The sequence below is a fragment of the Leopardus geoffroyi genome, chromosome E3 (genome assembly GCF_018350155.1).
Source record: "Leopardus geoffroyi isolate Oge1 chromosome E3, O.geoffroyi_Oge1_pat1.0, whole genome shotgun sequence".
NCBI lineage: Eukaryota > Metazoa > Chordata > Mammalia > Carnivora > Felidae > Leopardus > Leopardus geoffroyi.
In genome coordinates this window covers 5,227,102-5,239,654 of record NC_059340.1, presented here as the reverse complement: position 1 = coordinate 5,239,654, position 12,553 = coordinate 5,227,102, and the positions used below count along the sequence as shown (strand labels likewise).

At 47.7% G+C, this 12,553-nt stretch overlaps 1 protein-coding gene across 1 annotated transcript in view; it reads left to right on the top strand.

The window, feature by feature from the left end:
* CCZ1 (CCZ1 homolog, vacuolar protein trafficking and biogenesis associated) overlaps positions 1-12,235 on the top strand; it is a 34,276-nt gene extending 22,041 nt beyond the window's left edge. The window contains exons 11-15 of the mRNA XM_045459962.1: positions 367-400; positions 1,035-1,152; positions 9,810-9,968; positions 10,693-10,820; positions 11,885-12,235. Of these exons, the coding sequence (XP_045315918.1) occupies positions 367-400; positions 1,035-1,152; positions 9,810-9,968; positions 10,693-10,820; positions 11,885-11,940 (495 nt within the window). The 3' untranslated portion in view covers positions 11,941-12,235. The remainder of the gene's footprint in view (positions 1-366; positions 401-1,034; positions 1,153-9,809; positions 9,969-10,692; positions 10,821-11,884) is intronic.
* Positions 12,236-12,553: the final 318 nt, after the last annotated feature.

Genomic DNA, 12,553 nt, shown 5'->3' with positions numbered 1-12,553 from the left:
CACTGGAATAATGAATCCCCAGGCGCCCATCACACAGCTTAATTGAATGAACGGCATGCTAATCTCTCATCTGTTTCCTCTGTGTGTTTTTTGCTAGAGCATGTTAGATCATGTCATTTCACTCATAAAGGCTTCAGTTGGCTCTAATAAAGGCGTCTGTTTTCACATAACCACCAGCACAGCTGACAGAATCAACGACACTTCCTTAGCGTCCCCGATAGGCACTCCGTGTCCACATTTCTCCAGTTGACCAAAAAAAAAGAAAAAAGGTGATTTAATTGCAAATTCAGGCAGGGCCACTGCGTTTGGTTATCAGAGACCTTTTTGGTGCCATTTTGTAATCTTTGGCTTGTTTTCTCTTCCCAGGCCATGAGTGCAGCCGTGTGCTTTATGATTGATGGTAGGTACCCACCTGTATCTGACTTGAGCCTGAGTAGATAAGCTTTTTCTCTTTACAATTTTCCGTGTCCTCTTCCTAAACAATAACCATGCCGTCACAGAGGCCCTTGTGAGCATGGCTCACCTCTGTGATCTCTGCCGTGGTGATGAGCTCTCATTCATATATTTAACAGCCTAGCCTCCCTGCTTCCTAACAGCTGGCCCTGGGCACCTTTCTGTGCCTCCCTGCCTGTGAAATGTCACAAGAGGACCTTTTGCAAAGGGGGCTTTGGGGATTCAATGAGGTAATGTTGGTAAAGCACCAGACGGCACCTGGCCTGTGAGAGCCACGTCGTGTTTATTTGACCTTCTTAGGCCTACTTGGGGTAGGCCACCCATTTACAGCCAGCCCACAGGGTGTGCTTAAATCGATATTCACAGTGAGACGTCTTTGACTCTTTCTCTCCTTAAATATAACTGATTTTGACTGTTCTTTTTCTCTTGTTTGGGTGGGGGGGGGGGGGACCAGTCATTTAATTGTTTGATTTTCCAGATCAGAAACGTATTCATTGGAATACTATAATTAAGACAGTTAGATGAATATTGACCTTTTCAACGCAAAGAATTATAACACTGTTTTTTAAATTACTCGTTAGCTTCGGTACAGCCCACGTTGGATTTTTGCCGAAGACTGGACAGCATTGTTGGGCCCCAGCTCACAGTGCTGGCATCTGACATTTGTGAGCAGTTTAACATCAACAAAAGAATGTCTGGGTTTGTACTTTGCTTCGTGTTTACTTTCTAGCACTTAACTGGTTTGGGAAGAATAAGGGTAGTTTTTATATAAGAATATGGATGGTATTATCAACAGTGTTTTTTCTGAATCCAGAGAAAAAATGTGTGGTTCACTCCTGTCTGAAAAGCTCCCTGGAGAACTGTTCCTGAGTTTTCCTCCTCCACGATGGGGGGTGGGGCTGAGTCTTCTGTGGACACGTTCTCTCAACTCTCCCCTGACTGTGGCATAAACTACAGGGTTCGGTGTGTTGGCTGTGCCTGTGGGCTGGACCTCGTGAGGACCCCTCACATCCCCCTTGACCAGCCCAGTTGTGAAATTCACACTGGCAGTGGTAACCAGCAGGGTTCTGCCTCTTGGGGACAGAAAGCACTTTGCCTCTTGTGCAGAAATGTGTGGGGTGAAGGTAGGTGTGATGTGGGCCCTTAGGGCGCTGGTCCTGAGTCTGGCGCCTTGCAGGGCCCTCGCTCGGGTATCGGGAGACTCACGTTAAACTCCTGTTGGTTCTGAGAACACTGGAGAGTCCTTGAACCTCCTCCTCCTCTCTTAGTGTAAGGTCAGGTTGCTGGAAAGATGAAGTGAGCACAGGGGAAGTACTTTGAGAAATAAAAGCCCTCTTCATATGGGCGTCCGTATTTTGAGAAGTTACTAACATGTGAATTTACATATAACCTGTGTTTACGGTGATCTCCTGCTGGGTGTGGTCTTACGTAAGCACCAGCCTGTGGAGAGGTCCCAGGCAGGGTGCAGGTGGAGGTGTGCGTGGGCTGCGTGTCTGTGTGTGGATTGTTCCTGGCCGCAGCTTACTGGGCGTGAGAAAAGATAAAGCCAAGAAGTGAGCGCACCTGCCCGCTCCGTCTTTCAGTGCTGCTTCGTCGTCTAAGGTTTTCACCACGAAACTGCCAGATGGTCTTTTCTGAAGGGAGCAGGAGTCAGATCTGTTTGGTACCGTGCGAGGACGAACTGTTGAGTGGAGCGAGGGAAAGTGAAGCTCCCTGCTTCCCCAAGACCTGGGGACACTGCTGGGCACGTCTGCCTGTGCTTCCCACATGCCGTATGTCCAGTAACTCGGCGACAGACGTGGGAGGTGGTCCTGCCGTCAGGCACCTTCTGTCCCACTGCCCTCAGGGTTGTACGGAAATCACACCCATTTTTTCCTTTTTTAACTTTGGTTTTGCTGGGTTTTATAACATACAATTGGAGATTTATATGTAGCCCATTTTACTAGTCATTTCCATTAGATTTCTGTCTTGAGTGTCATATCTGAGGCTTTCCACCCCAGTATCGTAAAAATAAACCATTTGTGGGGGGCACCTGGGTGGCTCAGTCGGTTAAGAGTCCAACTTCTGATTTCGGCTCAAGTCACGATCTCATGGTTGATGAATTTGAGCCCCACGTGGGGGCTGTGTGCTGACAGTGTGGAGCCTGCTTGGGATTCATTCTCTCTCTCTCTCTCTCTCTCTCTCTCTCTCTCTCTCTCTCTCTCTCCCCCTCCCTCCCTCCCTCCCTCCCCCCCTTTCTCCCTCTCTTTCTGCCCTCTGTTGCTCTCTCTTAAAACATAAACTAAAAAAAACCCAAAAAACTGCCACTTTTTTTTTTTTTAATTTTTTTTTTTTCAACGTTTATTTATTTTTGGGACAGAGAGAGACAGAGCATGAATGGGGGAGGGGCAGAGAGAGAGGGAGACACAGAATCGGAAACAGGCTCCAGGCTCTGAGCCATCAGCCCAGAGCCCGACGCGGGGCTCGAACTCACGGACCGCGAGATCGTGACCTGGCTGAAGTCGGACGCTTAACCGACTGCGCCACTCAGGCGCCCCAAAACTGCCACTTTTATCTCCAGAACCTTCATGGTTTTATCTTCTGTGTTTCAATCTTTAATTCACCTGGAATTTTTAAGGGCTAAAGGAAGGAAGATTTTTTTCCCCAAATTGATACAGTTTCAAGAAAGGACAGGGCCTTGGATATTATCTACTTATCTATTTTCATTAGAAACAGTTTTCTCTCTGATATTTTATTAGGAAAATTTCCAGATATAGGAAGGTGGAAAAATGGCTCCGTGAACACACAGCCCCCACGTAGATTCCACGGTTAACACTTTGCCGTGTATGGTTTGGCACAGCTCCGTCTGTCACGGAGGACAGTTTCCGACAGTTACCAGAACCACCGGGTAGCCTCAGCAGTCCCTGAAAGGTGGGGCGCCTGGAAGACTTGACGGTGAAGCATACAATTTAAGGGTGTGCCGAAGCACAGGGACTCAGAGGCGTATTGTTTTTGACTTCGAAAGTTGATTTTGGGGCGCCTGGGTGGCTCAGTCGGCTAAGCGTCCGACTTCGGCTCAGGTTGTGATCTCTCGACTCCCGGGTTCCTAAGTTTGAGCCCCGCATTGGGCTCTCTGCTGTCAGCGCAGAACCCGCTTCAGATCCTCTGTCTCCCTCTCTCTTCGCCTCCCCTGCTTGTGCTCTCCCTTTCTCTCTCTCAAAAATAAGCGTAAAAAAAAAATTTTTTTTTTAAGTTGGCCTTAAGGATGCATCTGAGATTTTATATGTAAGCGGCTCTCACTTGCCAAACCATAAGTATCAGCTGACTAGAGGGAAATGCTTTTGAGTACAAAAGATACTGTGCTTTTCTCCTGGAAATCCTCCTGACCCAGATCAAACCGTTTTACATGCCAGTCCCAGGACCTGGGAGACACGTCCCAGAGAAATGGGAGGGAGGCCTGAGGGAGGCAAGAGACCCCCACGTCGGCCCCTCCAGACAGTTGCTGAGAGGTGGGGGGCTGCTGCGTTCGGCAGGACGGGTCAGCGCCAGGGCCTCCGTGCCCGCCTGTTGTCTCAGCCCCACCCCCACTGGACAGCACCCATAGGGCCAGCTTAGGGCGTAATATTCAATGTCGAATCCCTACACATAAGCTATGGCTTTTAATGTTCCTTGTGAAATTGAGGTCACCCCTTTACAGAATGGCATGAAGTGGGTTTGTTTGGTCTTTGGTTTCTATTGTATGATGCCTCAACTTTTTTCTACTCAAGGACTTAGAGTTCAATTATTTTAAACCTTTTCTTTTTTTGAGAGTAATTTATGTCCTTATTTTTATTTATTTATTTATTTATTTATTTATTTATTTATTTATTTTTTAGCATTTATTTATTATTGAGAGACAGAGACAGAGCGTGAGCAGGGGAGGGGCAGAGGGAGAGGGAGACACAGAATCCAAAGCAGGCTCCAGGCTCGGAGCTGTCACCACAGAGCCCGACACGGGGCTTGAACTCACGGACTGTGAGATCATGACCTGAGCTGAAGTCGGACACTCAACCGACTGAGCCACCCAGGCACCCCGTGTCCTTATTTTTAAATTCAAAAGTGTAAATATTGTATCTTTTTAGAGTTGTACATACACATACGTAAACAGTGGTATATATAGTGTTCTTCACTGATGGGTTTTTTAAAAATGTTTATTTACTTTGAGAGAGAGAATCCCAAGCAGGCTCCATGCTGTCAGCACAGAACCCAAAGGGGGGCTCGATCCCACAAACCACGAGATCATGACCTGAGCCGAAACCAAGAGTTGGACGCTCAACTGACTGAGCCACCCAGATGCCCGTTTACTGATGGGTTTTTAAAAATAGATCATGCTGTAAATCTGTAGCTTTTAAAAACTATGTGGCATGAACATCATTTTAAACCAACAAATACGGATCTGCCTATTCTGTTCCGTGGCTTCACGGTACTTACTTGGATAGTTTGTTTGCGTTCTGTCTGTGTAGTCGCTGTTGCAGTCGACGGGCAGTCTGCCTCTGGCTGTTAGCATTAACATGGTTCTGCATTAAACAGTCTGGTGCAGACATCTACCCATCGTCTTAGGACCTGTCCCTGGAGTGGAGGTCTGGGGCACAGGGAATCATAGTGACAGTGTGAGTCCCCTCCCACAGGGGCTACAGCCCTCGTTCTCCATGTCATGTCTTGATGCCTGATAGGTGACACCGAGGTTGGTGGTTCTGTCTCTTCCACAAATTGCCAGTCTGGGTCCGTTGGCTCTTGCCACTGAAGTGCTTCGTATCCTTTCTTCTACGTCAGTGCTCTTAACGTAATACCCTTCGGTCGTATCATACGTGTTTTTCTAACTTTGGTTTTACTGTTTGTTATAATATGTTTGGGGTTTATACGTAGTCATTTTTATTAGTCGTTCCCTCTAGGTTTCTGTTTTCACTGTCATGTTTGTGATTTTCCACCCCAGTAGCCTAAGAATGTGCCATTTTTATCTCAGGGACTTTTATGGTTTTATCTTCTGTGTCTCAATCTCATTCACCGGGAATTTTTAAAAATACAGTTTATTATGAAATTGGCTAGCATACAGCGTGTACAGTGTGCTCTTGGTTTTGGGGGTAGATTCCCGTGGTTCATCGCTTCCCATACAGCGCCCAGTGCTCATCCCAGCAAGTGCCCTCCTCAGTGCCCATCACCCCTTCCCCCCTCCCTGCTGTCTACCCTCAGTTTGTTTTCTGTATTTAAGAGTCTTTGATGGTTTGCCTTCTTCCCTCTCTGTTTATAACTATTTTTCCCCATTCCCATCCCCCATGGTCTTCTGTTAAGTTTCTCAGGATCCACGTGTGAGTGAAAACATACGGTATCTGTCTTTCTCTGATGGACTTAATTTCACTCAGCATAATACCTTCCAGTTCCATCCACGTTGCTACAAATGGCAGGATTTCATGCTTTCTCATTGCCAAGTAGTATTCCATTGTATATATACACAGGCATAATATATATAAACCACATCTTATTCATCTATTCATCAGTCAAGGGACATTTACATTTAGGCCCTTTCCATAATTTGGCTATTGTTGAAAGTGCTGCTGTAAACATTGGGGTACATGTGCCCCTGTGCATCAGCACTCCTGTGTCCCTTGGGTAAATTCCCAGTAGCGCTATTGCTGGGTCATAGGGTAGATCTATTTTTATTTTTTTGAGGAACCTCCACACTATTCTCCAGAGTGGCTGCACCAGTTTGCATTCCCACCAGCAGTGCAAGAGGGTCCCCGTTTCTCCACATCCTTGCCAGCATCTATAGTCTCCTGATTTGTTCATTTTAGCCACTCTGACTGGCGTGAGGTGGTATCTCAGTGTGGTTTTGATTTGTATTTCCCTGATGAGGAGCGACGTTGAGCATCTTTTCATGTGCCTGTTGGCCATCTGGATGTCTTCTTTAGAGAAGTGTCTATTCATGTTTTCTGCCCATTTCTTCACTGGATTATTTGTTTTTCGGGTGTGGAGTTTGGTGGGCTCTTGATAGATTTTGGATACTAGCCCTTTGTTCCATATGTCATTTGCAAATATCTTTTCCCATTCCGTTAGTTGCCTTTTAGTTTTGTTGATTGTTCCCTTTGCATTGCAGAAGCTTTTTATCTTGATGAAGTCCCAGTAGTTCATTTTTGCTTTTAATTCCCTTGCCTTTGGAGACGTGTCAAGCAAAAAATTGCTGCGGCTGAGGTCAGAGAGGTTGTGTCGCCTGTTTTCTCCTCTAGGGTTTTGATGGTTTTCTGTCTCACATTTAGGTCTTTCATCCATTTCACCTGGAATTTTTAAGGACTAGAGGCAGCGCTCTAATTTAAGAAGTTTTCCCCCAAATTGAGACTTTGCTGAGTCTGAGATGTTCGTTTCTATTTTGCATATGTCTCTTCACTGGCTAGTTGTGATACTGAATTTGAAAAGGTGTGAGGAGGGCGAAGTACAGAGGTATTAGCAAAGGAGACCCTTGGGGCACCTGGATGGTGCAGTCAGGTAAACTTCCAACTCTTGATCTCAGGGTCGTGATTTCAAGCCCCAGTTTGGGCTCTGCAGTGAGCGCAAAGCCTACTTTAAAAAGGCTGCCCTCATAGCTGTGGGCAATTTTTATAATCCTTTTCATCAGTGTTTTTGAATGAATTTGGGGAGGGGGGGGGTGGAACTCAACCCAGTTGCTCCGGAGGTGAGGACGTTAGGCTTTCTACAAGAAGCAAGGAGTGCAACCGTGGACTGAGCGTTGGTAACGATGAGACCCAGGACGGGATGCCAGGCAGGAAGAAGGCGAGGGCGGTGGGTTGGCCTGGCGGGCGTGCAGAGGTGGTGCCGGGGGAGCGCGGGCAGGGAAGCCTTCCTTCCAGGGCGTGGTTCACGGGCATAGTCCAAGGGCTCAGCTGGGCCTCCCTTCCTAATCCCCCTGGACACGCAGAGGAACAAGAGCTGTAACATGTAACTCCCACATGAAGACCAGTTTTCCTTCTTACAATATCCATATCGGTCAATTCGGAATCTTCCCTTTTTGTTTGGTTTGTCAAGTGTGCAATGGCCATCCTCACTTAGAAACCGTGCGTCTGGCAAACCTTAGCCGCCTGGAACGAGGCCCAGAACAGGTCAAGCCACCAGATGGTCTCAGGGCCCCAGCCAGCCGTTGACGTCCCCAGGGAAACGCTGCAAGTGGTCAAACACCTGCTGGACATCTGCTGACCTCCTCCCTTGGTTCAGAGCCTGCAGTGACCTTCCCTGGCACGCCTCTGAGGTTTGGCTAGGTGTTCACGTACCTGGTCCTTAAACGTCTCCTAAAACTGACGCCATTTACTCATGGGAAACGTCCCTGTGACCCTGCCAATCACAGCTACTTGGGTTTTCTACCAGTAGTAGAAGAAAGGGGCAGAGGGCAGACAGAAAACAGAAAATCTTTTCAAAAAAAATTAGCGGACATTCAGCGTAGAATACAACCACTTAAGACAGGCCCCACCTTCCCGTGTTCTTCGAGGCTGTCATTACTGTGCTCCCGTCTTGTCAGCCTAACCTCCTAACAAACCGTCAGCAAGAATTCTGTAGTATTTCCCCGGGTTCAGTGTGTTTTACAGTGATGTCATTAACCGTATGCAGCGTGTTCTTTTTTAAGAAGGCAAGAAATTTGTGTTTCTGTGTTTAGGGGGAAACATGCTTTGGGTGTTTAAGAGGCGTCCGTGTTAGCTCTTGGGAAAAGATACCAGGTGACCGTGGCTGCTCCTTCCAAACCAGCTCACCGTTGGTCACATGGTGCTTTGGATGTAGCTAAGAAGCCTGTAGGGTGGACATTGTCCTGTTTTCACTGTGAGTGGGCCTCTCCTTCTTCAGCAGTGCAAGTTAATAGTGAAAGGGCAAGTAGCAGTTTTTCTGTTTCTCTGTGTTCTCCTCGTGGAAGGCGGTGGAAAGAGGCCACGTTGGCCCCTGTCTTAACCACTGAACAACATTTGCTAATGTAAATCTCCATGAGGGGCACCAAAGAAATAATTTAGATCTTCTAAGAAAGCATTTTACACATTCTGAATGAGGGTAAGAGGGAGGCCACAGAGAGGGTTTTGGGGTTAGAAGACCGGAACTGCAGGCCCCATCAGGGTTGGGTGGAAGTTTGTCTACTCAGACAACGAAATTCACAGCTCTGGCCAAGCGTCTTAAATGTTTCATCTTTCCAGTTTTTCTTGGGGTTATACTTGCTGTTCTTAGTTTTAGGGGCCTACTGAAAACATATTCTGGTTTTGTAAGAATTCTCTTTTCATTTTCCTGGAAACTAAGCCATCCACATTCTTTCTTTGCCTAGATATAAAGTATTACAGTAGTAACCCACTTTTCCGGAGGTCGGATTTCCGGCACCCTCAGCCCACCAGAACATGGCTGCTAACCCTGAAGTAAGCAGAGAAGGCCTCTGAGCCCCCTCCAGTGGCAGGGCTGCTCAGGCTGTCCCCAGACCCCCGAGTGTCACTTAAGTAAGGGTGCAGTGAGAGGGAGGGCGGGAGGCCCCGGGAGCTGTGGCCTGGCCATCGGAGTGGTTCCCCGAGGGGTCCGGCCTCTGACCCGGGAGGCGGCGGAGTAGCATTGTCCAGCCATTCCAAATAATAAGATGTATTCCAATGAAAATATTCATCACTGTTCAGCAGAAGCGCCTCAAACGCCTTAGAATGGTCTCCATTTAGGGTGATGAGAGCTTTGTGACTCAGACTAGCCAACTTCAGTTCTGTGGCAGATTAAACACAGGGGGCACGGCACGTTCATCCCCCAGGACGGAGATAAATGAGCTGTCACTCTCCTAAAACAGGTCAGCAAACAACTTCTGCACAGGGCCAAATAATACATATTTCAGATTCTTTCGGTTGTATACGTTGCAGAAAGTGGCCATAGACAATACCCGAACATACGGGGATGGCTACGTTGCAATAAAACTTGATTTAAAAAAAAAAAAAGGCCACATTTGGTCCCAGGGCCACTAATCTGTTTGCTGACCCCTCTGCTAGAAGACAGATGGCCTGTATTGAGTTTGCATTTATTTCCAAAAATTCAAAATGCAGCAAATAATCAAGTGATTGCCATTTCCAAAGCACTGTTACTGCAAAGTGGTTATAGTACTGGTTTTTCAAAAGCTAAGCTTCAGCTTTCTGGAAAATTCCATCCTATTGAATACCTCATGGATCTCAAATAAGTTACTAGGGAATGAAGAGCCTGTTACGTCTTCACTGAGATTCTTGATTTGAAGGCCCAGACGTCGAAAATATAAGGCCTTACGTAGCTACATGGATTTAAGGTTTTAACAATGTGGTTGTATTGTTTGGAGAATTATTCTTTGAGAACGTTACCATTTTGATGACATGTTTTCACAGGTCTGAGAAAGAGCCCCAGTTTAAGTTTATCTACTTCAACCATATGAATTTAGCAGAGAAAAGTACAATTCACATGAGGAAAACCCCTAGCGTGTCACTCACATCCGTGCATCCGGATTTGATGAAGATTCTGGGTGACATCAACAGTGACTTTACCAGGTAATTCGAACAACTTCTCGAATTCGGACTTCTCAGATTAGGTGTCCCCTTTTTTTTTTTTTTTTTTAATTTTTTTTTTTTTTTAACGTTTATTTATTTTTGAGACAGAGAGAGACAGAGCATCAACGGGGGAGGGTCAGAGAGAGAGGGAGACACAGAATCTGAAGCAGGCTCCAGGCTCTGAGCTGTCAGCACAGAGCCCGACGCAGAGCTCGAACTCACGGACCGTGAGATCATGACCTGAGCCGAAGTCAGACGCTTAACCGACTGAGCCACCCAGGTGCCCCGAGGTGTCCTCTTTCTCACGGGAGAAGAGGCGCTGAAGGAATCCTCATCGAAGCCGAGCGGCCCAGAGCCGCTGCAGAGGGCCCCACTTGCGAACAGAGTAGAGGAGGCCCCCGGGTCACTGGCCACTTGCACGGGACTCCCCAGACTTTTCAGATGGCTAGTTTCTGGTTTCTTTTGTTTTTCTTCAAAGGTTTTTGCTTTAGTTTTTTAATGTTTGAGAGAGAGAATCAGCCGAGAGCACAGAGCCTGATGCGGGGCTCGGTCTCACAAACCATACCGTGAGATCATGACCTGATCCAAAATCAAGAGTCGACGCTCCGTGAACTAAGCCACCCAGGCGCCCCTAGTTTCCGGTTTCTCGTGTGAGAGTGTGTGTCGCTCACGCTGCAGCTAAACAGCTAACACACTGTTGCCTGTTGGAACCCTTGTCTTGCAGAGTGGATGAAGACGAGGAGATCATCGTAAAAGCAATGAGCGACTACTGGGTGGTCGGGAAGAAGTCTGACCAGCGGGAGCTGTATGTTATCCTGAATCAAAAAAATGCAAACCTGATCGAAGTAAATGGTAAATAGAAGCTGGGCGTGGTGCAGAACTTCACCGCTGTCTGTCCTTTCACTGTGGTCGGAAACCCGCTAGAGAGGAGACATGGCTGTTGATGTCAAAGGAAACCGTCCTTTGATCTATCCTGTGTTCTCCAGAAGCACAGTTCCTTGAAAATGTACCTTGAAAAAGTTTTCACGTTTCCTGGGGAAAATGTCCCTGTGTTTCAGAAACTTGGCACTGGCCAAAGGAAATGATTTTCTGTAATGCTAAAAGAAAAAAAAAAAAATCCTGTGGCTTCATACAGCGTGTATACAGATGTCCACTCTGATCCCCGGTGACGAAGACCCACCCCGTGGCAGGGCGGGCGGTTCACTGCAGTTTCCAGGCCCCCGTGCGCGCATTGTTCCAGCACCGGCCTTGGCTGATCCTCACAGCTCTTTGCGCTGGCGGATGGGGGGCGTGTCCCCTTCACGGCCTCCGCTCCCTTGCTGCACCGCATACGGCCTGGAGCAAGGAGTGGGACGTTTGGGAGAGCGCCGCATGGACAGCAGTGAGGTGTGAGGTTTCATTCTCCGCACGTGTCTGCTGGGACACGGTTCGTCTCTCCCATCGGTGCCTCTAGTGAGACTCGTGAGCGTTAGAAACCGCAGGAAACGCGGCCCCGGGTGCAGTGGGAATTGAGTGGCGTCACGATGGTGCCGCCTCCGTGGAGCACTTGAACTACGGCCCGGGTGGCAGCTAGGGTTTCTGGGGCGTGGCACCCGATGACCCAACATTTTAGACGTTGGGCTGCAGCCCCCAGCCTGCGGGTGTCTCAGGTGCTTGCGGGGCTGGGCGTGCGCTTCCCGGGCCCGGAGGAGTGGCCCGTGGCTGTGACACGGCACTGAGGTCCCGGGGACATGAGGCTTTTTTTCCCCATTGTCTTCACTCATGAACATTTCTTGCCCAGGCCTGAGACTGAAGGTCAGCAAATGCGGCCATTTACTGGCAGCTGTATTCCAGAAGAGCTTAAGGGACCAGTCTGTGTCATAGAACCTTTCCAGTGAAAACCTCTGTTTCTCACTCCCTGTTTCTGTCTTTTGCAGAAGAGGTGAAGAAACTTTGTGCGACGCAGTTCAATAACATATTCTTCCTGGATTGACGGATAACGGCTCGCCGGGACATCTTTTAAAAAAACAACCCAGCAGGCATTCTGTTTACCACTGCAGGTTCTCGGTCATATTATTGACTGAATTAATGACAATAGTAAAGCAATACTTGCTTTGAAGAATCAAATTTCTACTCAGTCTGATGATCCCCTGGGGTTTTTAGATTTTACATATTTATGTGGAAATAATTAAAGGTAGTCGGCTACATCTCCCATCATTCCATTCTTTTGACATTATGTGAATATTTTACTGGGAAATAAGACTAATAAATTGTTAAGGTTTTTAAAATTCTGGTTTTGCTTGGAGTCTCGCGCCTGTTGTTTGTTTGTAGACCACTCCACCCAGTGGGCGCTGGCTGTGGCTCATCCTTGGGGATTTTCTAGAGCTGCTAGAGCTCCCAGAATTCGCCCCCCTCCCCCCCCCCCCCCCCCCCCCCCCCCCCGCACGGTCACTAGACCTGCAGGGGCGAACTCTGAGGCATTTGCCCAAAGTAATTGCTAGACCTTGGTTTTTCTCTTGAGTACTGATGTGATTTTTAGACCACGTATAATAGAACTTCACGAAAGTGCCCCAGCCATGGTCTAAACATAAAGTGTTCTGCACGTG